Raw genomic sequence first — 27,582 nt, forward strand, 5'->3', positions numbered from 1 at the left:
TTCTGAGAAAAAAGTTTCCTGTCCTCCTTATACAAAGACAAACACTTATATCGCACTTTTCTCCTGGTGGACTCAAACCGCCAGAGCTGCAGCCACTAGGACGCGCTCTATAGGCAGAAGCAGTGTTAGGGAGACTTGCCTAAGGTCTCCTACTGAATAGGTGTTGGCTTACTGAACAGGCAGAGCCGAGATTACTGAACAGGCAGAGCCGAGATTCGAACCCTGCCTCTGGTGTCAGAGGCAGAGCCCTTAACCATTACTCTATCCAGCTACCCCCTGGAGAGCTCGCTTCCAGGACTAAAAATAAAGATTTTCACTGTGGCCATCTTGTGGCCAAATAGTAAAACTACATCTACATACATTTTTTTTTATAAAATAAGCACACATTATTACATTTAAAATTAACTGTTTACCTCCCACACCAAAAATTACCCAAATAAAATTTTTAATGAAAAAAAAATGTACAACAAAAAAACATAAATAGTTACCTAAGGGCCTGAACTTTTTTGATATGCATGTAAAGAGGGTATATTACGAGCATTTTTTTAAATTATAAGCTTGAAAATAGTGATAGATGCAAAACTGAAAAAATGCACCTTTATTTCCAAATAAAATATTGGCGCCATACATTGTGATAGGGACATGATTTAAATGGTGTAATAACCGGGACGAATGGGCAAATAAAATACATACGTTTTCATTATGGTAGCATGTATTGTTTTAAAGCTATAATGGACAAAAACTAAGAAATAATGAATTTTTTCCATTTTTTCGTAATATTCCTGTTAAAATGCATTTAGAAAAAAAAAATTCTTAGCAAAATGTACCACCCAAAGAAAGCCTAATTGGTGGTGGAAAAAAACAAGATATAGATCAAGTATTTGTGATAATTAGTGATAAAGTTATTGGCGAATGAATGGAAAGTGAAAATTGCTCTGATGCATAAGGTGAAAAATACCCGGGGGCCGACATGGTTAAAGAGGAACTGTCGCAAAAATCTTAAAATTTAAAACACATACAAATAAGAATTATGTTTCTTCCTGAGTAAAATGAGCCATAAATTATTTCTCTCCTATGTTGCTGGCATTTACAGTAAGTAGTAGAAATCTGACATTACCAACAGGTTTTGGGCTAGTCCAGGCATGGGCAAACTTGGCCCTCTAGCTGTTAAGGAAATACAAGTCCCACAATGCATTGCAGGAGTCTGACAGCCACAGTTATGACTCATAAAGGCAAATGCATTGTGGGACTTGTAGTTCCGTAACAGCTGGAGGGCCGAGTTTGCCCATGCCTGGGCTAGTCCATCTCTTTATAGGGGATTCTCAGCATGGCCTTTATTCTTTATAAAGACACTCCCTGAAAAAGATTTATACAAAGATGCTGACCAGCCTCCCTGCTCACTGTACACCACTTTTTTGGCAGTTGGATGGAGCAACTGCCATTCACTAAGTGCATTTTGAAAATAAAGAAATCCCTGTGAAACCCACCATGAGGAGATGGGCTAGTCCAAAAGATGTCAGTTTTGTCAGATTTCTACTACCTACTGTAAGCCTCTGAAGAAGCAGGTTATATACCTGCGAAACAGCTGTCAGGCATTCCCTTCCCCCCACTGCTAACCACTATGTAACCTGGCCACAATAAAGGGACTTTTATACAGCAGTGCCCGCTCCTCTCTTCCTTTTCAAAGACGCTGATGGTATATCAGAGCACGCTGCAGGTAAGCCCACTAGCGGCCGTTCCGTCCCTGCCGCATACTGGTGCCAGTTTTTTTTTCTACATTTTCTATCTTTCCTTATTGCCACCTACTGTAAGTGACAGCAACATAGGAGAAAAGTAATGTATGGCTTATTTTACTCTGGAAGAAATGTACTTCTTAAAAAGAACCTGTAACAAAAAAAAAAAGTTCCCCTGGGGGGTAATCATCGTGGGAGGGGGAAGCCTCAGGGTTCCAATGAGGCTTCCCCCTCCCCTGTAGCTGCAGGCAATCCAGCACTGGCTCCCCCGAAGTGTCCGGCAATACTCCCTCAACAAGCCTGACAAGCGCTGATTTATTTACCTTTCATGGCTCCAGCGGGGGCGCTCTCCGCACGGAGATAGGCGGAAATAGACGATCTCTGTCAGGTCCGCCTGCGCAGTAGAGTGGGCCGACAGCGAATGGCTATTTCCGCCTCCGAGCGGAGAGCCGATACTGCGCCTGCGCTGGAACCGGGAATGTAAATATTTACATCCCGCTGTTCAGGGGGTTTTATCGCCGCCGCCGTGGGACCGAGGAGGACGGGGAAGCCTCAATAGTAACCGGAGGTTTTCCCGACCCGAGGTGAGTACCCTCAGGGGAGGTTTTTATTGTTACAGGTTTTCTTTAATTGTATATGTTTACATATATTTTAAATGTTACAATTTTCAAGACAGAGATCCTTTAAAGGACCACTATCATAAAAATCAAAAGCACTTAGTGAATGGCAGTTGCTCTGTCCAACTTCCAAAAAAGTATGCATCGAGCAGGGGGGCTTGGCAGCATCATTGTATAAATACTTTTCAGAGAGTGTTTTTATAAACAATAAAAGCCTTGTTGATAATTCCCCATGAAGAGATGGACTAGTTCAAAACCTCGGTTCTGCCAGATTTCTACTACCTACTGTAAGTGATAGCAACATAGAAGAAAAGTAATTTATGGCTCATTTTACTCTGGAAGAAACATACTTCTTTTTGTATACATTTACTTGTATTTTACACAATAGTAAAGGAACCCTGAGCAGTGGCTAGAAAATGAAATCTGGACTTATCTGGGGCTTCCTCCAGCTCCTCATAGCCCACGAGGTCCTCCGGCATCCTCTTCTTCCCTTATGTGGACCTGCTGCTGTCTCCGGTAATCCGGCGACTTCAACTGACCTCGTGCACCCTGTGCGCCATCACGCTGGTCGCCGTAAGAGTCCTGCACACGCATGACCGGCGTGAAGCGTTAAGTCATCGAGTTACCAGAGCTGCCAGCAGGAGCACGGAAGGGAAGGAGAGGATGCCAGGGGACCTCATGAGCTAGGGGGGGGCTGGAGAAAGCCCCAGGTAAATCCAGATTTCATTTTTTAGCCACTGCTCAGGGGGTCCCTGGAATGGAGGGGTGCAAGATCGAGAAAGCCTACGGACTATCCAGAGCCTTCCCTCTACCGAGATATCTTTTTTTTTCTGTATGACTTTAAATCAACCATTAGCATTGTTTAGCTATGGCTGCAGCTTACTACTGGAGATGCCGCATGTAGAAGGATTATTGCTGCTGGTGAGATGCCCTGGATGTGCCACACGTTGGAAATGACCACCAAAAATGCTGTAAACACAAACCAGCAGAGCACAAGTATATCTACAAATTATTTCTTTCTAACTATCAGCCATATTAACCAAACTGTGACATGCTCTTCTTCTCGCTGACATCTTAGCTCTTTCCCACTGATCAACACGCGAGAAGAAGCAAGCAAGCAATGACGAATCAGGAAGGGTGGTCAATGTAGAGGAAGTGGCGTGTAAGAGGGGATGGGAATTTTGTTGCGCATGCGCAGTGAGGGGCTGTGGCAACACGTGTCTACGTAGAGCGGGTTCGGTGGCTGGTGCTGCTGCGTTCTGGGTCAGAATTCGGCAGGGATCGCGGCTCAATCATGCTGGTGCTGTTTGAGACTGCGGCGGGCTACGCCATATTTAAGGTAACGGGGATTACACTGCAATGAGTGCTGTATGAATGGGGATGGCACATGGGCCGAGTTGTAGGGGGTCACGCGGCGCCACATGGCGGACCTGCAAAAGTTGCATTGCAGTAACGTGGCTTTGCATGGAGTTCCTGCACTACTGCTTGACTAACTGATGCAGATGTTGTTTATTAATGTTGTTAATGTTTATTTCGTTGTACTTTTCACCTAAATCGAATTTTCTTACATCACATTGTGCGGATTTTGAATGTATTTTAAGTTAACTTTGAATGAAGTGTCTGATTATTTTACTCTAATTAAAGTTTATACTAGCATGCTAATTTTGGTATATGTATAGTATAAGTTGTATGTGTATTAAGCAAACTGCAATTTGTACTGATTGTTGCTTGGCGTGCTTTTCAGCTATTCCAACTTTGTCTGCAGGGATAAAATAAGACCTCATACAAGTATAGACCTGTCAACTGGTGTTCAATTATCATTGATACAATAGTATACTTTTATTTAAGATTGACAGTTTAACCAGCAAAATAAAATACAGTGCCTATCCATTCATCATACAGTGTTTGTAGGATAGCTCCGTTCACAATATATTGTCTGTTGGATAGTGGTAGTAGAATATCAGTAAATACACACATTCTACCACTTGACATAATACAGTAATCTACAAATATTTTATGATGACCTAACTTTTCCCTACTCTCACACAGAACCCACCCCTGGTGGTGCCTAACCTTATCCTCTTTTGTGGTAATAGTCAGGCTCGGGGCAGAAATCCACAGCTCAGAGCGCTAATCCGTGCCTGAGTGACTTATATGCAGGAGTTGCTGCAGATCACTATGTGAAATGTTTTGTTTATTGTTTTTAGGGTCTAAAAGCTTGTATAAAAGTTGCACGGCTTTAAGACCCTATATCTGAAAATAATCATAATGCCTGGGGGGCTAATTCCCCCTTCCCTTAGTTAAGTCGCTATTCATTTGGGTCCAAATCTTTGCAACCCCATGGACCATGCCAGGCCACTCTATCCTCTACTGCCTCTCAAGCTTCTCCAAGCTCATATTTGTTGTACCCTCTTTTTCCCGGTGGGTAACTAACCTTTGGTGACATCGTTGGACCAGGCTGACAGTAATGGCCCATACTCACGGGCAACTTCTAGGGCCTGTCGCCAGCACACGTGAGCGTGTGGGCGACAGGCAGGCCGGCGACAGCTCCTCGCCAGGTCCCTCCGCGTGCACACGCGGAAGAGGCACTAGCGGTGCGACGGAAGCTGTCGCCGACGTTCCTCCTCCCTCCGCCGGAACCTCCGTATACTTCAATGGAGGTTGCTGTCGCTAGTCCGCGTACTCACGCAGACTAGCGACAGTTGCGGCGGCGACTGTCGCCAGGCGATTGACCGCTCCAATCGCCCGGCGACATCAGCGACGGTTCAGGGTGTGCGCCCGTGCAACGCCGCATACTCACGGGCGACCTGTCGCTGCAACGCGCGTGCCGCGTGTTGCGGCGACATTTGTAGCCCGTGAGTATGGGCCATAAAGAAGTCAACTGTGTAGCTGGCAAGGCGTTCTGTTGCTGGGGGGTGGGGGGCGGCGTTAAGACAATGGAGCGGTGCTTGCTTGAGGTCACGAGACATACGGGGAATCAGTGTGCACAATGGGATTGGATGTTGCTGGGGGCGAGTTGATCCACAGGGTGCGCGCACATAATCCTGCATAAACTCTGAAATATTAATCTCATTGATCATCCCTACTGTTTTGGTTCCAGTATCAGTCACCCATTTGGGTCTCTGTATCTTCAGTAGTTGCTCTCCAAGGTGCATGCTGTAGTAATAGGAGGGATGGGGGAGGCTACTGCAAGCATTAGATTAGCAATTTCAAGACCCAGTTCATCTTCAAAAGGGGACTCATATTGCAGGAGGTTTCAGCCGTTTTAGCACATAACTTGAGGAAGTGGGCCTTGACAAATAAAATGCATTTCATATGCCAATAAATACCCAAAGGCTTTGTTTACGGTGGGTGTGACATTCACTGGAAAAAGGGAAAATTCACACCGCTCTTGTACACGAAGCGTGAATTGTCAATGAAAAGTATGCTTCTCTGAAGAAAGGAAAAAAAACACAATAGTTACCTCCAGTAGAGGGAAGTCTCTGAATAATCCCCCTCAAAATAGCAGTCCAGCACTGGGACCTTAAAACCTTTTTGACAAAGGCTTGTGAATAGGTTCATGTGGCCGTGCTCCGGTCTGTGTACGAGCAAGGCTGCTCTCGCAGGCACATTGACAACCTGCACAGTAGCATGGATCAGCTAGTACATGGCTTTTTACACTGCACAAGTGGCTCCGTGCTACTGCACAATCGCGGGCTGTTGGTGCGCCTGCACAGTGCTGCCACAGTTGTAAACAGATAGGAGCACAGCTGCAAAGTAGTAGTATAGCGGCAAGCAGTGGTGGGGCTCAGGAACGTGTGGAAAAGCTTCTGGCTTACCCAGAGGCTTCCTTCTAAGGAGGTATGTACATAACTTTTGGTCCCTACAGCTTTGCATTAAGTACACAAACAACAAAATGTAATCTTTTTTTATGGGTTCAATCAAACCTTAACCTCAAAAACATTTCCTTTGTTCCTTGTATCAGGTCCTGGATGAGAGCAAGCTGCAAGAAGTAGATAGTATATGGAAAGAATTTGAGACTCCTGAGAAAGCAAATAAAGTGTAAGTTATAATAAATCTTACTTTCACAGCCATAGTGTACTGGTTAAGGGCACCGCCTTTGACATGGGAGACCAGGGTTCGAATCCTGGCTAGAGTCAGTACCTATTCAGTAGGGAGTTCAAGGCAAGACTTCCTAACACTGCAGGGTGGCCTCTTGAGTGCGTCCCAGTGGCTGCAGCTCTTGAGCGCTTTGAGTCCAACAGGAAAAAAGCACTATATAAATGTTCGGATTATTATTATAGTTGTTTAAAGCAGATCCGAGATGAAAAACTAACTATAAAGTAACTTGTCTATATATCTTATGTACAGTTTAGATGGTTTAAACAGCAAATCTGTCTGCATACTGCTTTAATAGAATATGATTATTTCTTCCTGTGATACAACAGCAGCCATGTTGTTTGTAAACATTACACAGAGGCAGGCTTATCTGCATCATCAGCACTCAGACTGAAAAAAACCTAAATCCCCCCCCCCTCCTCCCCATGCCTCTGAAATCTCTGGCTAGTAATACCTCCCCCTCCTCCTGCCCAGACTGAGCTCCCATGAGCCCTTGCTACTGCCAAGGCTGTCTGAAAACTGTGGGTGGGGCTTATTTAGTTTATAGGGAATTGGAGTATTAAAACAAAAACAAAAAAGTATTTGGCTTGAGGAATGCCCTATAAACTATAGGAAAGGAACACAATTATGCAATGAGTAAAAGTACATCTCGGATCCACTTTAAAGTGGTTTCGAGATAAACTTTTACTCATTGCATAATTGTGTTCCTTATAGGTTATAGGGCATTCCTCAAGCCAAATACTTGTTTTGTTTTAATACTCCAATTCCCTATAAACTAAACAAGCCCCACCCACAGCTCCTTTGTGCCTTGGCACGGTAGCAAGGGCTTATGGGAGCTCAGTCTGGGCAGGAGGAGGTTACTAGCCATTTAATGCAGAGGGGAGGAGAGGGGAATGGATTTACACACAGGCAAGCTGATAGCATCTCCAGCCCTCAGCCTGTGACAATGTGACAAACGGAACATGGCTGCCCTCATTGTATCACAGGAATAAATAATCATAAACTTTTGAAGCTGTTTGCAGCTAGATATGCTGTGTAACCTATCTAAACTTTAGATAAGATATATAGACAAGTTACTTGTTACAGTTATTTTTTCATCTCGGATTCGCTTTAACTTGACCATGCTTCTTTCTGTTTTTTTTTGTTTTGTTTTTTTACTAGTCATGTTGCCAATGATGTATTCATTGTTAAATGAATAATGATGATTATACACAATTTCGTCACTACCACTGAGGCAACAACCTATATACTGTGCTGAAATTTGGTTTGTTTATATAGGATTATAATTTCCTAAAGCATATTTTGATATACTTCACTACATAAAGGCTTGTACACAAATGCAACTTAATGCACAACCAACTGCTCAACATGACTATCCACACGCCTTGTTGTTTATATAAGTACGTTCACACGCGCTGACCAACTAAACAACTAATGTAAGTACTTAACGCGCGCCATATCCGCATATACAAAAAACAAGTTGTTCAAACGGCTTGTACACACGTGGCCAACCTGCATGACGGTCGGTTTGAACCGTGTTAATCCAGCGCAGGAGACTTGGGCGCAGCCGGCGCCACCATAGGCCGTAATAGAAATTACGGCTATAGCAGCGCATAGGGAGTAATTTAGGCGCCGTCAGAAGACGGAGCTGAAGTTACTTTTAAAACACAATAATTTGGCTTCCTGCAATTGAGGCCTGGAGGTGGATTCGTATTTAACATGGCCGGGAACTTGTGCAACGACTGTACCGGCTGTATCCTGCGCCTAAATCTCCTGCGCCGATACCTCTCCGTACGCTGGTCGGTTGGATAGGCAAATTGCCTGTTGTCATTTGGTCGTCTAGTCATTTGCTGCCTGTGCACCTGCTCAATTATTGGCCATAATTGGGTGGAAAAGTTGTACGTGTGTATAAGCATCAAAAGAAAGGCTGTCAGCTATATTATCTAAAAAAAAACCACACACATATAAATAGATAAATACTTGCTCTACGTACATAACATATGTATTGCACTGTCCATGTTTTGATTTCAGTGAGTTTTATATAGTAAATAGCAGGGCTGTGGAGTCGGGGCAATTTTGGGTACCTGGAGTCGGGGAAAAAATGCACCGACTCCTAATGAATTTAAACTGTAATTAAAATAGAAAATATGATAAAATGTTCTATTTCTCAGATAATAGTGATCACAAATAATTTATACATACAGTAAAAACTGTGCTGTTCACAAAAATGAAATAAACCAAGCAAAATGAGTTACTTGTGCTGCTTCAATAAAGCAGTCCCCGTATTTTTAAAGTCAGATATACACATCTGATTGTGAGTGTATATATGATGTGTATACCGGAATCTCTTATATATGTTACGGCCAGAACCCGAAGTGTGGACAATGTATTTTACGGCCGTCTCGCTGCGGCCAAATGTATAACAACTTGCTTAATTTCATTAAATATAGCCGGCGGCAATGTAATAGATGAAGCCGCCGGCTTTCGCACTCCAACACCCCCCCCCCCTGCAACTTCCTTTGTGCGGCAATGTACCAGATAAGAGCCAGGTAAACTGGGAATGATCTTTTTATTAGCAACAAAAGTAAGTGATTTGTAACTTTTGAATTGTCTGGTTAGCATCCTTATTACTTGTTTACCAGATAAAAATAAAGATTTGATTTTATGCTTGACAGTTACGCTTTAAAGCCCAATTGCCCCCTTCGGTACGTGTACCACTGGTTGAGAGCCTAATCTCTAGATGTTCCAGAGGCTTCCTGGTTCTCTGTAGAGCCCACCGTTCCAGTGCAGGGTTCCTCATTTTCTGTCTGCTAGCTACTTTGGACAACTGCATCCAGACTGGGCATGTGCATGCCTAGTAGAAATCACTCATGCGTGACTTTTTTTTTTTCCTCCGTGCACAATGCCATTGTTCCATGGGCCAGGAGAACACGCATAAGAAACCTATTCAAGTTTTGGTTGAATACCGTATATTCTCAAATATAAAATGACCCAGTATGAACGTAGGTACTTGGTAATATCCTATTAATGTTTTTCTTTTCCTTATAGCGTAAAGTTAAAACACTTTGAGAAGTTCCAAGACACAACAGAGGCCTTAGCTGGTAAATATTCTGTACTGTACATTTAAAGTTTGTCAGTTGCCAGTGATGGATCTTTGTTTACATGAATCAAAATGATGTAACGTAAACTTCGTCACTACCACTGAGGCACTCCTTTCTACCTGTGTGCATTTAATATTACCTGGAACATGGAATGTTAACAAATATGTTTCTTTTCCTACATTTTCACAGCGGCAACAGCTCTGGTGGAGGGAAAAATCAGCAAAAACCTGAAGAAAGTCCTTAAAAAAATAGCTGCAAAGGAAGCACATGAGCAACTAGCAATTGCAGATGCCAAACTTGGGGGCGTTATCAAGGTAATGGTTGGAAAATATGATTTTAAAAAAGCATGAAGATTGACTGATTCTCTGCCTCAGAAAACATCCCTTGCCAATTAAAGGAAATAACTATGGATTAAAGTATTCAGTCTTAAAAAATTCAGCCCTTAAATTTGAAAATAAGAATATCACTATGAATGTTCTGTATACTATTATTACTAAACACGCAATTAAATATCTCATGACTTTGTTTGCATTTTGGTTTAATCCTTCCAATCAAATTAGATCAACCACGTCATCGCCAGCATTAACCTCCCTGGCGGTAAGCCCGTGCTGAGCACGGGCTATGCCGCGCAGGGGGATTTCTCAGGCCCTGCTGGGCCGATTTGGATACTTTTTGGTTTGCAACACGCAGCTAGCACTTTGCTAGCTGCGTGTGCAGTCTGATCGCCGCCGCTCTGCGGCGATTATTTGCCTCCGCTCGCCGCGCCGGCTCCCCCCCCCCCCCCAGACCCCGTACGCTGCCTGGCCAATTAGTGCCAGGCAGCGCTAAGGGGTAGGCCGGGACTCCCAATGACGTCGTGACGTCATGACGCCCGTCGCCATGGCGACGGGGGAAGCCCTCCAGGAGATCCCGTTCTTTGAATGGGATCTCCGATCGCCGGAGGCGATCGGAGGGGCTGGCGGGATGCCGCTGAGCAGCGGCTATCATGTAGCGAGACTTTGTCTCGCTACATGAAAAGAAAAAAAAAAATTAAAAAAAAGATTTGCTGCCCCCTGGTGGATTTTTTGCAAACCGCCAGGGGGGTTAAAGAGTCTGAAGCGAGAATAAATCTAGCTTCAGACCTCAGCAGGGGCATGCGTGCCCCTGCTAAACTGCCGTTATCGCGCCGCTAAACGGATGTCCCTTACCTCACAAATCCCCTCCGTGCAGCGGGGGATCTCTTCCGCATAGAGGCAGGGCTAACTGCCGCAGCCCTGCCTCACGCGTGTCTGTCAGCGCGTATCTCCGCCTCTCCCCCGCCCCTCTCAGTCTTTCTTTCGCTGAGGGGCGGGGGAGAGGCGGCAATGCGCCGCTAATAGACGGCGCTGAGAGGCAGGGCTGCAGCGGTTAGCCCTGCCTCAAGAGCAGCAAAATCTACGACCAAGTTGGTTGTTGATTTTGCAGGGGTGGGTTTGGGGGTGAAGGGACCCCTGTTTAGCCGCGGGATAGCGGCGTTTTAGCAGGGGCACACATGCCCCTGCTGAATATAAGCACTGAAGCGAGATTTATTCTCGCTTCAGTGTCTCTTTAAAGGTTTCATCTTTGTGGGGGCGTGGTTGTTGTTGCCATGCTGTGCCTGGAGGAGCTGATTGGGTGAACCATTCATTAACCCAGCAGCAGGGACGACCAGGGAGCACAATGTGCCCACATAATATTTATATACCGTCGTGCTGCAGGGGATCACCTCCGGTACTTTAATCTGAAGGGGCTGCTGCTATGTCTGATTTTTGTCCGGCGCCTCCAACAGCAGCCATATTGCTGCTTGTCAGACATAGTCTTACATCAGGAGCTGGGGAGCACTCTTAGTCCAACAGTGGATCGGAAAGGATTTAAAATGAAGCTGAACTGAGGGTTATGGAGGCTGCCATATTTATTTCCTTTTAAACAATGCCAGTTGCCTGGCTGTCCTGCTGATCTTCTGCCTCTAATACTTAAGCCATAAACCCTGAACAAGCATGCAGATTTGTTTCTGACAAGATTACCTGCATGCTTGTTTCAGGTGTGTGATTCAGACACTACTACAGGCAAAAAAATCAGCAGGACCCGTTAGGCAACTGGTATTGTTTAAAAGGAAATGAATATGGCAGCCTCCATGTACCTGTTGCTTCAGGTTTCCTTTAACCAGCCGGGCGGTATGGACGAGCTCAGCTCGTCCATCAACGCCGGAGGCTGCCGCTCAGGCCCTGCTGGGCCGATTTTCATCAAATAAAGAGCAGCACACGCAGCCGGCACTTTGCCAGCCCCGTGTGCTGCCTGATCGCCGCCGCTCTGCGGCGATCCGCTGCGAGCAGCGGCAAAAGAGGGTCCCCCCAGCCGCCGGAGCCCAGCGTAGCCGGAACAAAAAGTTCCGGCCAGCGCTAAGGGCTGGATCGGAGGCGGCTGACGTCAGGACGTCGGCTGACGTCCATGACGTCACTCCGCTCGTCGCTATGGCGACGATGTAAGCAAAACAAGGAAGGCCGCTCATTGCGGCCTTCCTTGTTTATTCTGGGCGCCGGAGGCGATCGGAAGAACGCCTCCGGAGCGCCCTCTAGTGGGCTTTCATGCAGCCAACTTTCAGTTGGCTGCATGAAATAGTTTTTTTTTTTATTTAAAAAAAACCCTCCCGCAGCCGCCCTTGCGATCTTAATAGAACGCCAGGGTGGTTAAATGTACTAAAGATGGCAGCCTTCCATATTACTTTTGCTTCAGGTTTCCATTGATTAAATCAGCAGAGTTAATATTTCATATCTAGTTAGTTTTTGTAAGTCTGATTGGCCCTTGAATTGTGTGGTTTTTTGGGGGGGGGGGTTTTTGGGAACTCTGGTGACATCTCACAGTTCAGCCAATGCAATGTGACTATACTATTATAGTGCTGCCGTGCAGAGATGAGCCAGAAAGAATTTAGCCTGGATGGGTGTTTGTGATCATCCAATCCAAGTATAAAGGGCTGAATAGGATGACAACTATTGAATGTAGATTAATGGTGCACTCTTGCTGCTTTTTGCAGGACAAAGTAAACATCAGCTGTGTTCATAGCACAATGGTGACAGAACTGATGAGAGGTATCCGAAATCAGATGGATGGCCTTATTACAGGACTTTCTACTCGTGAAATGTCTGCGATGTCCCTTGGTTTGGCACATAGGTAAAATATTTTTTTCCCATGTGTGTATCAGTTGGAATAAGTCTTTAAATTGTTGATGGCATAATAATACCACCAGCACTGGATATGGTTAGCATATCCAGTGAAGTGGATTTCTGAAGTGCTTCAGTGATATTTTTACTTTTTTGTGTTTTAAAGAGAGACTGAAGCGAGTATAAATTCTTTTTTAACTTGTATACCTGTCAAGGACCATAACCCAAGGAGTTATGTATCCCTTGTTTTTCTTACATTGTACAGTGCCACGGAATATGTTGGCGCTTTATAAATAAATAATAATAATCCCTGCTAATCTGCCACCATCCCGCGTCAAAACGAGGGGTTTATAACCCCCAAATCCCCTCTCCTTTTGTCCGGAGAGCGCTTCCTGAATGAGGCAGAGCTAATGGCTGTAGCTTTGCCTCTCAGCGCGTCAATCCCCACTGATCGCCGCCTCTCAATCTACCTTCACAGAGAGGGGGCGGGGGAGAGATCCGTGTGGCGATTGACGCGCATGGAGGCAGAGCTGCAGCTCATAGCTCTGCCTCCATGTGGAGCAAAATCCACGACCAAGAAAGTCGTGGATCTTGCAGGGGGGATTTGGGGGGTATAAACCCCTCGTTTTGCTGCGGGATAGCGGCGTTATGGTCCTTGACAGAAATACAAGTTAAAGAGAATTTAGACTTGCTTCAGAGTCTCTTCAGTACTTCAGAAGCCTGATCCCTTCCCGCATCCAAAATCTTGACGATTTCTAACCTTAAGTGAAACTAAAATGATTTTAAAAAAAGACTGGGGCTTCTGCCAGCCTTCCTGTGCCAGCTCCATCTCTGAATGATTCTTCAGTGTCCTGCCGCGGCTCTGTTTTTTAACTGCACATCGCCGTCCACTGCACCCGCACATCCTCATTCGCTTTCCCCTAGCCGGGAACGTCAGACGCAGTACTCTTTTGGCGACTGGAGCGCGAATGAGGACGCATGTGGCCAAGGCTACGCAGGTGCAGTGGCCATCAACTTGTAAGTCGGCAGTCAAATGGAGCCTTGGCAAGGGACCGGAGAATCGTTCAGAGACCGTGTGGGCACAGGGAGGCTGCAAGGGGCTGGGAGAAGCCCCAGGCAAGCAAATTTTTTTTTTTTTTTTTTTTATAATCATATTTCAGCTTTAACTACTAATGAAATGCCCTACAACCTTTTGCTGCCTGATGGGGAAGACGGACCTTTCAAATTTTCATTTCAGGTTCTCTGAATTATTTGGGTCAACTTAGGAAGTTGAGTTACAATTTCCATAACAGAACCACCTTTGACTGCATTTTTTTTCTAACATTAAGGGCTATAGTTTACATTGCTCAGTTTCATTGCAGAATAATGTTGCCTGTCCACCTGCTGGCTCTACAAGTCTATGGGCCTGTTCGCAATACAACGCTGTCACTATTGGTAATTGTGGAATTTTTATTTTTATATACAGCCTTTCTCGATACAAACTAAAGTTCAGCCCTGACAAAGTGGACACCATGATTGTGCAAGCTATATGTAAGTAGTTTTATTGCATCCCATAGAAGATCCTATAATGTATAGCATTGTTACCGAATTTAGATTTTTTTTTTTTTTATTGTAACATTAATCGTGTATTTTCTTAACTCTCAAGCCCTTCTAGATGATCTAGATAAAGAGTTGAACAACTATATAATGCGCTGCAGAGAGTGGTATGGATGGCATTTTCCTGAGCTTGGCAAAATAATCACAGACAATTTGGCATACTGCAAGTGTGTTCGTGCCGTTGGTAAGTTGAATTCATGTGCTGCATACAATACTAATACAAATGTTGGGCACATAATTTCTTTTTGTATAGTTGAAGCCTCATACGCATGTAAGATTTTAGTCTCACAAAAGGATTGATCGTGATTATGATTGAAATTCTGGCATGTGTATAAATGTCCTGCCACCTTGGCTAGCGCAGCACTAATATTATGTATGCCACAGAGGCCCTTATGTATGCCTGCTTTCCTAAACAGAGATGTGCTTTAGTTCGGACTTTCTATGCAACTTTTTGCTGCATTGAAACTAGTTAATAGCCTACTAGTTTTTGACCTGATAAACTGGCAGCCACTGGACATTAGTCTCAAGTCAGCCTAAATCAGCATGAATAGTCTCAACTGAAGCATATTGCGGTTCCTAAACAGTTACCTGGCAACAGTAGTTTCAGACAACTTTAGCTTTAAAGCTGAACTTGCTTGACAAATGTCTGCAAACTCCTTGCTGTCCAAGACTGCCTGGACACAGATCTTATTTTCTGTCTGGTGCCTTAGATTTCTAATACATGGTATACAGACCAAGTGGCTTAGGCAACACTAAGATGAAATGGGATATTTATGAAGTAATGCCAGTGCTTATTGCCACTCCAAAGGCCACAATGAAATCAAACCGTTCCCAGGGCTATTTTATTTGATGCAACATCAGGGGAACAAACTGCTGCGACTCTACATCCTGAGCTGTATATATCATTGCTATTGGTTAGTGTAGTTTGTCAGATATAACAGTAGAGATTCATTAGTATTAGCAAAAGGTCAGTTTTGGGGATTGTGTAATGTTGATCATATTTTGGGTGAACTAAAGCACACCTACCTCTTTACTTGGGGCTGTAGGATGGGTATTGTCAGCGGTAGTTCTCTTCTGGTCAGTGATGATGATTTATGTTTATTGCCGGATATTTCCATGAAGGCAATTTTCAGTCACTACCTCATCTGAGACCAGGTTATATTACAGGATAACTGCCAGCAACATGCCTAATTTGTGTTCTGGACCTTATCGCTGATGGTATGCTGCAGTGATTTCACTTTTTGGACTAGTCAGTAGTTAGTATTTAAAATAAAAAGTAAGCCCCGGATGTTTGAAATACTGTATAGTACTGTAGTCATTTAACAGTATCTTCTTTACTTTCTAACAGGTGACAGAGTCAACTTTGCAACATTTGATCTCTCTGAGATCCTCCCAGAGGAGGTGGAAACTGAGGTTAAAGCTGCTGCAGAGATTTCAATGGGTACAGAAGTGTCTGAAGAGGATATAAATAATATCTTGCATCTTTGTGATCAGGTGAGCCTCACCCTAATACAATAATGGATAAGGATGGGCAAGGAGATGAGTCATTCAGATTTAAAATCAATTCTGGTGCTAATTTTATGGAAATGTATTCAGTTTGAAAATGTATGAATTGTGCTACTGCTTCAAATGTATTGGTTCATTTTCATACGCAGGGCCGGGCCGAGGCATAGGCTGGAGAGGCTCCAGCCTCGGCGCAGTGTAGGGGGGGGCGCAGAATTCATTCAGCTGTCATTCCTAATTGTGTTTGAAACAGAAAGAAATAAGAAAAGGGGATACATAGCAGTGACTGCAGCCAGATAACTAGATATTAAGGTGTTGGGGAGGTTGTGGGCCCTGTGGCGCCTCTTAGTCTAATAGCAATCAGTGTGTGACGGCTGGGGTGGGAGGGATGGAGGGGCGCACTTTGGTGTCTCAGCCATGGGTGCTGGAGGACCTTGTCCCGGCTCTGTTCATACGTCATGAATTTCTCTAAAATTAGCACAAACCTTTACATCAACTCAGAATTATTTGCATTTCCTTGGCTATTCCAAAATATGGTTAACATCCAGTCCTACTTTGTGATTTGGCATATTTTAAAGGAAAGGTACCACTGAAGTGATGGAAGACTGTAACATCACCCTCTGCCTGCATCATTACTTTAAAACTACATGTCGACTTCTTTGCATGATCCTAACACAAGCTAAAGGGAACCTGAAATGATGCGGAAACTTAAAAAGCCACTTACCCGGCTGTTTTGACTAGCGGCGGTAAAATTAGATGCAAACAATTCCAAGTTGATGCATGATTACGCAAATGTAGGCAGCATGAAAATTAGCCAATTGAATTACAATTTGGTGGGATTCAATCAGTCCATTTTCAAGCTGCATAAATTTGCACACAATTTGCATAAATCTGCATTAACACACAATTATTTGCTTCTCATTGGCCATTTCTCTAGTCTAAGAATAAACATGCAGCCTCATAAAGGTGCATACACACCTTATGTTCTCCTAACCCCTCTGCCCCGAAGCCACAGTGTTGTTCCTCCTGCCTTAGCAGAACTCTGTCCCCAAACTGTCACCCAAGGGATTGAGTCTTCATCACTTTAAGTATACACCCCCTTCCTTTATTGAATCACTTTTTTGTTTACAAGAACAGAGTACTTTTTTGTTTAGAACACATTAAGTTTAGGGTGTTAATTGTATCTCACAACATCTCTATTACAAATGTCTTGTGTATACCTGCTGTTACCATATATTTGTGAAATGATGTGTTTAATATTTTTTTGTGTGTGTATTACTTGTGAAGATTGATTTATTTCTTTATGGTTGCAGGTGATAGAGATTTCAGAGTATAGGACACAACTGTATGATTATCTTAAGAACCGAATGATGGCAATAGCCCCCAACCTCACTATTTTGGTAGGAGAATTAGTTGGTGCCAGACTTATAGCCCACGCAGGTAAGTTTAGTTCTGACTTATCTACAAGGTCTTTTGCTTCTCACAACGCCTTATTATGATTTTATATACAGCGATGTATGCCTTCTTTAATTTTCATATGAGTAAAGAGAATTGCCTACAGTTTTATCTTTTAGGCCTCGATTCATCAAGACTTATCGAATTGGTTAACGACAGTTTGGTAAAATACCAAATTCGTTAAGTTGATTTCAGGATTCATAAAATGTATCTACAGCTGTTAGCAAGCATTCGGTAATAATTCTGTAATGATGCGATAAAACAGAAAGTGCAATTCATGAAAGTGGGCGTGGTTTAGTGTTACATTTAGGATTAGTTATCTCCTTCACTGCTCTGTCGTTTATTCCTGTCAGATCATTGCTGACAGAAAAGATGGAGCCATTTGACGTGGTTATGTATCAGCTGAGAGTGATTCAAAGGCGCAGAAGGGCAAGAATACGGTCTAGAACCATATCAATTTGCAAGAGAATGGATTTATTTGCAATAACAGGACATCTGCATTTCTCTTGAATCATCTTGTAAGAGAACACAGGCAGTGCCAGGGTTAACTAATTTTCTAACTGCACTATATTTGTTTTAGAAAAGGCTCCTCTCAAGCTGCTGCTGGCGAAATTGTGGGATTGGCCCAAGCCACATCCAGACACCTGGTCCAGGTGTTAATCCACATTCAGAATGTTGCTACGTAGTGTTCAAAGGACTACCTTTTACCCACAATTCCATGGGAATCTTAAGACCTTGTGTTAAATTACCGCTGTAAAATGCAAACATTGACACGTTATCGATATTTTATTGAATTCACACCGAATGCGGAAAAAGCTTGATGAATACAACTAGAAATCGATAAACTTCGAATTTGGTAATTTTAACAAACTGGAAAAAGTTATCTCAAAGACAATGATGAATTCGAGGCCTTAGTCTTTTAATCCCAACAGTATATTCACATATAGGCAGTGCATTCAATACCTCACATTGCGTCACTGTTTTTGAAACAAACCATTTTTTATCTTATTTTGGCTGTACTGCTTGTCACAAAGGATTGCGTGTCATCATTTAGCGATCCCCCAGGGACAGCTGTGCAAACAGAATTGTTGATGCATTCAATCTACATCATGAAAATTGTGATATTCAGACACACAAGACAAATACCATTTATATTGTGCTTTTCTCCTGATGGACTCCAAGCGGTTGAGCTACAGGCTCAGTGGGCAGTAGCAGTGTTAGGGAGTCTTGCCCAAGCAATGCTCAGTAAATAAGGTGCTTTCTTACTTAAAAGGAAGAGCCAAGATTCAAATTCTCCTGGCCCTCAACTATTATACTATCATCTTGAGCAACAGAAGGCATTTTCAATTTTTTTTCCCCAAGTGTGATATTCTTTACTTTTAAACAAGCGTTAAAGGAAACAAAATTAGTAGTGGGTAATTGAGTAGTCTTGTCTGTTTACCTTCCAGGCTCCCTTCTAAATCTGGCAAAACACCCAGCTTCCACCGTGCAGATCTTGGGTGCAGAAAAGGCATTATTCAGGGCCCTGAAGACCAGGAAGGACACTCCTAAATATGGTCTGATTTACCATGCCTCCCTAGTTGGACAGACTACACCAAAAAATAAGGGCAAGGTGAGTCTTATTGCTAGAAAGTGTTAAGATATTCAGAAACAGCTGGGAGGATGTATCTGTGAACTAGGAGTCTGTACAGTAATGTACCATGCATATTAGCAGGGATGTGGAGTCGGGGCAATTTTGGGTGCCTGGAGTCGGAGTCTGGAAAAAACGCACCGGCTCCAACTCCTAATGAATTTAAATTGTAATTAAAATAGAAAATATGATAACATTTTCTATTTCTCAGATAATAGTCATCATAAATAATTTATACATACAGTAATAGCTGTGCTTAGTCCACACAAAAAATGAAATAAACCAATCAAAATTAGTTACTTGTGCTGCTTCAATAAAGCAGTCCCCGTATTTTTAAAGTCCGATATACACATCTGATTGTGACTGTATATATAATGTGTACACAGGAATCTTATATATACTAAATAACATCTATGCTGTAACTATAAAGCCTGATGTGTAGCCGTGTCACTAATATAGATGGTCAATGAGATGGCAATAATTCCGGCGTTGATTCTGATTTATGCTCATGAAATCAAATAATTTGATATGTTAAAATTTGCTTTGGTGACTACGAATTAAAGCGGATCCGAGATGAAAAACTAAATATAACAAGTGACTTGTCTATATATCTTATCTAAAGTTTAGATAGTTTACACAGCAAATCTATCTTCAAACAGCTTCAACAGTATATTAATATTTTTTCCTGTGATACAATGGGAGTAGACATGTTTTCTGCTTGTCACTATTACACAATTACACACACAGGCAAGCTTATCTGTATCTAGGCATGCTAATCTGCATATTCTGTGAAAACTCCACTCTTATCTCCTCCATTACACAGGCAACTGATCTGTATCTGCACTGCAGCTCTCAGATTGTGAAAACTCTGCCTCTGAAATCTATAGCTAGTAACACCTTTTTCACCTGCCCAGACTGAAATCCCACAATCCCTTGCAAGCGCCAAGGCACTCTGGAGAAGCTGTGGGTGTGGTTTGTTTAGTTTATAGGAAATTAGGGTATTAAAACAAAAAAAGTATTTGGCTTGAGGACTACCCTATAAACTATATGTAAGGAACACAATTATGCAAGGAGTAAAAGTTCATCTCGGATCCACTTTAAATGGTACCTGAGAAGGATGAAAAAAGTTTTTTGATGCTTCTTCCAGCCCCATTCAGGCTAATTAGTATCTCACTGCCCACCTCCACCACCTGGATCTTCTGCTATGAGTCCTGGTAATTCAGCCAGTCAGCGCAGTCCGGCCGCATGCCGCTCCCACAGCCAGGAACATTCTGCACCTGCACAATAGTGCTGCGCAGGTGTAGTACGCTCCCGGCGGTGGGAGTGTATGCATGCGCGCTACGCCAGACTGGCAGCAGAAGATCCAGGTGGCGGAGGACCGTGAGGGACTGATTAGCCTGAAGGGGGCTGGAGGAAGCCCCAGGTATGTATAAAACTTTAATTTCATCTGTCTCAGGTTTACTTTGTTACACAGTAGTACTATACTCTGCATATGCACTCCCCACTGAGCTGCAGGGAGTTCACTGAGAATGTTGTGCACATTGAACACAGAGTTGTTGTCTATCACCCATAAACCTGGTTCAGATTGTACATACTTTTAATCAACAAGATTGTAATATGCAAATTAGAAGAGTTGGAGGCGGTAGAATCCTAAACTGAGAAATATGAGTCGGTAGATTTTTGTACCGACTCCACAGCCCTGTATATTAGTGGCACAGATAAGACAGCAGCAGTTCAGAAGTGACCTATTGACTCTAGCCAACTTCTCACATTCACCTATATCGGAATGCATAGGCCAGGTGCGCACTGTGCTGAGCAGTACTGTGTACATTTTAATGGATGTTTGTCATCCACTGCCCAGTCCATAATTCAGGGCAGAGAATATAGTGTGAACTGGGCATGAGGTAATTTTCAAGCATTTAGAAAGTGGTTTGCAGGGTAGTTGTCCCCTTAAATTATATCTAGAAAATATTGCAAGTCTGCAAAATTAAATGTTAGACATAACCCTGCCGTTGGCTCATTTTACAGTATAAGTTTGTTTCCAGACAGTGTAATCCCTGTAAATTGTCACCAGAGGGAGATGAGCATTTATCCCAATGTTTATCCATGTGGTTAATTTTTGCACAGTATTTAAAGCCTGTCTACAGACCTAGATCTAAAAATAATAGCCCATCAGTAAGGGCCCACTGCACAGCTGAATTGCAAATCAATAATGATTTTTAAACTCTTTAAAAGTATTTTACACTATAGTGATTCGATTTGCAAATTGCTTTCTGGAGCGAATTTTTTTTTTTTTTTTTTTTTTGAGTGATAATTCAATGCAAATGAAAAATCGCATAACAAAATTAATGAAAAATCAGCGCTGCGTAATGTTGGCACTTTATAAAATAAGAATCGCAATCGTTGGAGTTTGATTGCGATTGCTAGTGGAAAAGGGCCCTCGGGGAGTGCAAATGTTTTGTTACACGCATAACATGACCAGAAGCTGTAGAGTTAGATCACTCTTGAAGTGTGAGGATTTTGGAGGTATTATGGGTATTGGAGGCAGATAAGCAGGACAGCCAGGCGATTTGCACTGTTAAAGCAGCAGGGACAGCCATACTATACCAGGAAAATAAAAACAAATATAAGTAGATAAATACTTGTTCTACTTGCATAATATTTATTGTACAGTCCACATTTTTGTTTTCAGTGAATTATATATAGTAAATAAAGAAAAAACTATTCCAGGCATTTTCTGTCTTTACTGCCTATGACCGAAGCCAATCCAGATGTCTTTTTCTCCTGTCTGAAATGGTGCATCTTTTGCCATTCCTCCTCCCCACTGAGCACTGTCATTTGTATAGTGCTTTTCTCCTGTTGGACTCTTGTGCAAGCCCCGAACTGCCATGAGCCAATCGGTCAGGAGCAGGAATGTGGAAGGGGAGGTAACAAGCTTCCTTCTCCCTGGCAATGTACCAGAATAGAGCCAGGCTGGCTGAGATAAGATTCATTGCAGCAGAAACCTTTGATTACATTGGAATGCTTGCAATGCAGGGTCGGGATGTAGACTACATAATAAACTCACGAGTGGGTAAATATATTTTGATTTTATGGCTGATGGTCTCACTGTAAAAAAAAAAAAGTCAGCCTCCATATTCCTCTCAAATCAGGTGTGCTTTAATAAAGTTGGTGTCAACCTCTGAATGGATTGCATTATCCTGCTATTCAGACTGTTGGGTGGCTAGCACAAGCTGAATCTCTCTGAGAGGATTTCAACTTTAAGTGGTTTAGAAGTGGTTATAGTCTGTGGTTTTGTCCTCGTAATTTTTAAGAACTCTTAAGGCAGCCATACAATGGTTGATTATGCCACCAGATTGACCAGCAGATAGACTATGAAACCGATTCACAATCTGTGAAGCTGCCACCTCCGTCCCCTACATACATTACCTGATCCGGCCGGTGCAAGTCCCCTGGTCTCCGCTGTCTCTTCTCCGCTCTGGGCTCCAGCTTCACTTTACTTCCTGTCGGGGGAAGTTTAAAAAGAGGACGCTCTACTGTTTAAACTTCCGCTAACAGGAAGTGAAGCCAGCGCGGAGAAGGGACCGCGGGAACACGCGCTGGTGGAACAGGTAATGTATTGCTGCTAGCATCGGTCGTTGGACATTTGAACGTTGATAACGACCCGCCAGCGACCGAGCGAAATTTTTCGCGTGGACAGATCGACGGGATCGATCGGTTTCGGACGGAAACCGGTCAGCGTTTGCGCATCGATTTCACAGCAGATTCGATCACAGTGATCAAATCTGCTGTCTATCGGCGGTAAATCGGGCAAGTGTATGGGCACCTTTACAGCTAGTAAGAGTTTCTGATCTAGAGTGCCTTACTGAGAATTCTGGGGGGGGGGGGGGGGTCAGGGCCATGGAGACGAAGCCTGGAATAGATATCCCCAAAGGCTGTTGGGTTGTGTGGCATAGTTACGGTACGTTCATTTAAGAATTACTCCGAACAGTATTTGTGTTCTCTTTATGGCCTGCCCCTCTCTAGCCCGTTAGCAGAGAAAATCCAACGTGTTCCACAAATAGAAGTGCCTGTGAGTATATAAGGCAAGAGAAAACACAAATCCACTGAAGGCAATCAAGTTTACCAGGGATGATCCACAGAAGTCAGTCATGTTCATCTTTTCTGAAAAATTGCTTATAATTATAGAAAATGTGTTGGAATGTTGTGATGCAACATTTAATTGCTAACTTTGCTGTAGTTGGGAAACTCTTAAAAGCTTTTAGATGTTTTACTGCTTTCTGCGTGTTAGCTTTTTTTATTATTATTATTATTATAATTATTATTTTTTTTTTTTTTACTTAGATCTCTCGGATGCTGGCAGCCAAGGCAGCTCTTGCCATCAGATATGATGCTCTTGGGGAGGATACAAATGCTCAACTAGGAGTAGAGACCAGGGCAAAGCTGGAAGCACGTCTTCGAAATCTAGAGGAGAAAGGGGTATGTATACCAGCATGTGATTATTCATGTTTTGGTCTATGATGATGACTACTTTCTATTGCCTGATATTTCTATGAGGGCAATATCAGTCACTACCTCATCTGAGACCGCATTGTTTATCTTTTTTGCATTTCATCTACATTTCTATTGTCTTAGTTAATCTTCATAGCTTGTATTTTAAAGTTGAAATGTATAGAGAATTGCTATACTCTAACAGACTTGATTTATTTCTGTCCTCAGCTGAGAAGAATAAGTGGTACTGGGAAAGCTCTTGCCAAAGCAGACAAGTATCAGCATAAAAGGTAATTAAAAAAAAAATGTTTTTATTCATAAGCGGTTTGAAGCAGAATTCAGTTGAGCCTAACAGTCATGAACTCTCTGGATTTATACTTTTTCCTCCCCTAGACCAACCTACTTGTGGGTCCCCCTTCCATGTTCTTTACTCCCCGCCATTCCATGTGTAGCATCCACGTGGTGTGAAACTCAACACTGTATCTGTACTGGAAAACTTTAAACACCGCATACAACTAACCGCACAAAGACTAATATAAAGTGACTTGAAGGCAGAGTTCCACTTTACTGAAGCTAATTGATATTAACCCCTTGCGTACCAGCAGTCTTTGACTCCTTAAGGACCAGAGACTACTGGTACCAAAAAAACGCAGCTTACATGCGAATTAGTCTGTCACGCCACTCACCTATCAAGCAGGCCCCTCACTCCGCTGACGATATGACTGCAGAGCTCTGTGAGCCAGTCAGGAACAGAATTTCATTAGCTCCTGACCCTGTCATCAATGTGAGCCAATCGCAGGGTCAAGCCATTGAAATTGACTCCTGACCGGCTCGCAGAGCTCTGCTGTAATACCGACAACAGGGCAAATGAGGTGCGGTGGGGAGAGAAACACAATCGACAGGAGTGAGAAGAGTGGCAGCGGTGAGTGAAATCTGTGCCAAGGCAGCAATAATAGCTCCCAAACAGGGCGTAGTTTTCAATCGCCGCTGTCCGAAACAGTTTAAGGGTTGCAGGACACATTATCAGGTTGTCTTGTAATTAAGGCTGTTAAGGCAGAGGTCACACTTGTCTTTCAGTTTCTACACTTTTCAGAAAACTGAAAGACAAATGTGACCTCTACCTTACAACAGCTAATGTAATTTATAGAGAAAACTGATAAATTGCGCAAGATGTCAGGTTTTTTCTGCATGCGAAATCTGCATTAAAGTGTGACCTAGCTCATTGATTAACACGAGTTCTCAGTTGAAGTCAGTTTTTCTGTGCAGAAAACGCGTACGAAAGCCGGTAAGTGTGACCCCTGCCTAAATGTTTTATTTGGCAGATACAATTTTTTTTTTTTTTTTTTTTTTTTTGGTGATTCCAGTTCCACTTTAAGCTCTATCTTTTTGGACTGGGAATTGTAAAGTTTTATAAACAATTATTCAAAATGTTAGTAATACTGTATGTGGCAAAGGATTTTTATTGTGTTCTCCGCCCTGCATTACATGTGGCTGCAGTTCCAGCTCTTGTACAATGCAGAAGAATTTCCAAGTTATTTTAATGCAGTCTTCAGGTGGTTATTTAACAGATGTTTCAAAAACTACATGTGGTGTTTAATACCAGAAGTATTTATCATGGAATTTTTTTTTCAGTGAGGTGCGGACCTATGACCCATCTGGAGATTCTACTTTGCCTTCAGTTCCCAAGAAGCGAAAGTTTGAGGAAGTGGAGGAAGAGGAGGAGGAAGAGAAACCAGTTGAAATCAAAGTAAAAAAATCAAAAAGACCTAAAATAGAAGAAACAGAAGGTGGGTACTTTATACACCAATTGTCCTAAGCAAAGTCAGAAAATACTTGATTCTGGGTTAATTAAAAATTTTTCAATTTTTTTTTTGTTAGAACCAGCAGAAGTTGAAGAAACCCCAAAGAAAAAGAAGAAGAAAAAGATTAAAGTGGAAGAGGGAGAGGAAGGAGAAGAAGTAGAGGTTTTCGTAGAAGAGCCTACAACTAGCACAGCTGAGGTAGTGGTCTCTACTGGGATTATTGTGTCCATGTGTGGGAAAATATCTTAAAATAGTGCTCCTCACTATATACAGTACTGCCTTATTTACAACTAGACCTAAGGCCCGTTACAATAACGGCCGCTAGGCCTCTCCCCTCACAACCCCCCTATCGCCACCGCCGCATTGCCTGCAGGTTAGCGCATGGCCGTGACGTGTTCCCGCGAGCACACACCTGTCCTGCTGTCCCAACGTTAGCCTGTGTGCAGCGCATGTGCGGTAAGCCAAACGCACGGAACCAGGGACAAAGGAGAACGCAGGGACATGGGGGGGATTATTATAGAGGATGTTCTTGTTCACAGAAATCCAGAGGATTTCTGTGCTCCCTCACCCCACCGTTGACACACACGGACCCACTAAACCTTGTTGGGTATGTTCTCGTGGCCATGCTCCCCATATGAATGAGTGCATCTGTGCAGTAAACCCAGGCTGCTCATCCATAACTGGCTCTGTGTTACTGAACAGACCTGATTGTACTCGCAGAGTGGAACGCAGCTGAGAACTAAGGATCCTGGTCAGCGGCAATGGAGTCAAGGACATGGAAGCCTCTTGAGGATCCAGAGGCTTCACTCTTCTTGGGTATCTTAACTTTTTTTTTCTGCTGCACGGGTTTGATTTAATCTGGTTTGTGTGCTTGTAGTTTGATCTGCCCATCTTCTGTTATCAGCATATAGTCTTTATAATACAGTACAAAGTTTACCAATATTGGGCATTAGGTAAAGATCTAAGTGGTGTACATTACAGTTGGGAAAATTATGGGTAAACAAAGTCGATCATTAGTGGCCACCTTTATACCTACATGGGAAGTCCCAATCCACAGGACATCCTGGGGCAGCCTAGAACTCACTACTCCACCTCATTGATTACAAATGCAGCGTTACGGAGGCTGAAGAGTTATGACAGATTTTGTGGAACAAAAATGCAGAGCCCTAGTCCATTTGCCTGTTATTCTAATGTATATTATAGTAAATTTAAATCAATTTGCAATTTACAAGATGTGTAAAATATTGAAAGTATTTGTCTGTCTTCTGTCAGGCTGCATCCATTAGCTTCCTATTGCTAAAGGTCTAAACTGTTGGCAGCAGCTTAGGGAGGCCACTGTGTTTACAGGAAAGGACGGGCTAGTGGCCCTTCACAGCCCCTTTCTTTCACAGATAATGATGGAACTGAGGGAGGAGTTTGGAATGTTCAATCTCACCTAGCTGCATCTGCCATTCACACAGGAAGTCAGTTTAGCTAACCAAGAAATCAGTTTAAAAAAGTGTAGTGCAAAATGTAATGTGGTAACTTTTGTGCATTGCACATTTCCCAAACTATATTCAACACCGTATTAAAGAGCCCAAGTTGGGCTATAACTAGTCATTTTTTTTCACCCACAAAAGTTTGGGCTACATTTTGCAGTGTGGGTTACTATGGCAGGATATTTCTTTGACTCTTAATCTGGTGTATATTGTATCGTGCATCTGTGTTAAATTTTGCTGTTCAGTAGATTTAGTTTTTTACACTTTTGTGTCCTTTTTTAACAGCCTGCTAAAAAGAAGAAGAAAAAGAAGGTGAAGCAAGAGGAGGAAGATTAAATATCATTTGGAATTCTTAATTGTGAACTGTTGCTTAATATTTAGTGCTTTAAAAAAAACTGGATCTAATTTTAATGGCACTTTTCAAAGCATCTTTATACATATGACAAGTCTTATGGCATGGATATCCAGGATTGTAAAGACTAACGTAAAACACTGCTGTTTTATTTTATTGTGCACCATCTGATGGAACATATATATATTTTTTTTTGTTTGTTCTTTCACAAGCTCTTTGTGGTCCACTCGATTTTCTTTTTTTATAGGGCTGACATTTCCACAGTGCTGAAGAGCAGATCAAATTATGTCACAAAGTGTCCTTCAGAGGACCTCCACAATCAAATCCCCTACCTTAGTCGAAGGCCAATTTTGTGGGGTCTCCAAGTAGCATTTGGAATGTAGGAGGAAATGAGTGCCCGGGGAAAACATATAAACTCCATACAGACGGTGTCCTGGTAGAATATGAAATCCAGGACTCTGGTGCTAAAGTGCTGGCCGTAGATACCATGCCTCATCATTTATAAACAAAGGATCATTTCCTATTTTGTGTAAATATGATCATATTGTCCCAATATATAGTTTTTACAACA

The 27,582-nt window shown here is 42.8% G+C and overlaps 1 protein-coding gene and 3 non-coding genes across 4 annotated transcripts; all 4 read left to right on the plus strand.

Annotated features, from left to right (window-relative positions):
- The first annotated feature begins 3,530 nt into the window (after positions 1–3,530).
- Positions 3,531–27,582, plus strand: NOP58 (NOP58 ribonucleoprotein). Its single transcript, XM_068245111.1, has 15 exons — positions 3,531–3,689; positions 6,315–6,391; positions 9,497–9,549; positions 9,739–9,863; positions 12,578–12,714; positions 14,170–14,234; positions 14,350–14,484; positions 15,649–15,794; positions 17,117–17,243; positions 18,707–18,870; positions 23,233–23,367; positions 23,608–23,669; positions 25,012–25,166; positions 25,258–25,379; positions 26,945–27,582. Exons 1-15 carry the CDS (start codon positions 3,645–3,647, stop codon positions 26,993–26,995), a joined length of 1,599 nt encoding a protein of 532 aa, XP_068101212.1. The 5' UTR covers positions 3,531–3,644; the 3' UTR covers positions 26,996–27,582.
- On the plus strand, positions 7,607–7,693 carry LOC137526233 (small nucleolar RNA SNORD70). Its single transcript, XR_011023074.1, has one exon. It is a non-coding gene; the product is annotated as a small nucleolar RNA SNORD70 (small nucleolar RNA).
- Positions 9,587–9,657, plus strand: LOC137526234 (small nucleolar RNA SNORD70). The gene has a single exon (XR_011023075.1). It is a non-coding gene; the product is annotated as a small nucleolar RNA SNORD70 (small nucleolar RNA).
- Positions 15,373–15,457, plus strand: LOC137526247 (small nucleolar RNA SNORD11B). The gene has a single exon (XR_011023088.1). It is a non-coding gene; the product is annotated as a small nucleolar RNA SNORD11B (small nucleolar RNA).

This window comes from Hyperolius riggenbachi, chromosome 7 (assembly GCF_040937935.1).
Source record: "Hyperolius riggenbachi isolate aHypRig1 chromosome 7, aHypRig1.pri, whole genome shotgun sequence".
Lineage (NCBI taxonomy): Eukaryota > Metazoa > Chordata > Amphibia > Anura > Hyperoliidae > Hyperolius > Hyperolius riggenbachi.

Bases quoted from the DNA above. Each gene is read 5' to 3' on its own strand.
- NOP58 (XM_068245111.1), top strand. From the start codon at position 3,645: ATGCTGGTGCTGTTTGAGACTGCGGCGGGCTACGCCATATTTAAG. The intron at 18,871-23,232 runs GTGAGTCTTATT...TTTTTTACTTAG, and splicing joins CACCAAAAAATAAGGGCAAG to ATCTCTCGGATGCTGGCAGC. The intron at 25,167-25,257 runs GTGGGTACTTTA...TTTTTTTGTTAG, and splicing joins TAAAATAGAAGAAACAGAAG to AACCAGCAGAAGTTGAAGAA.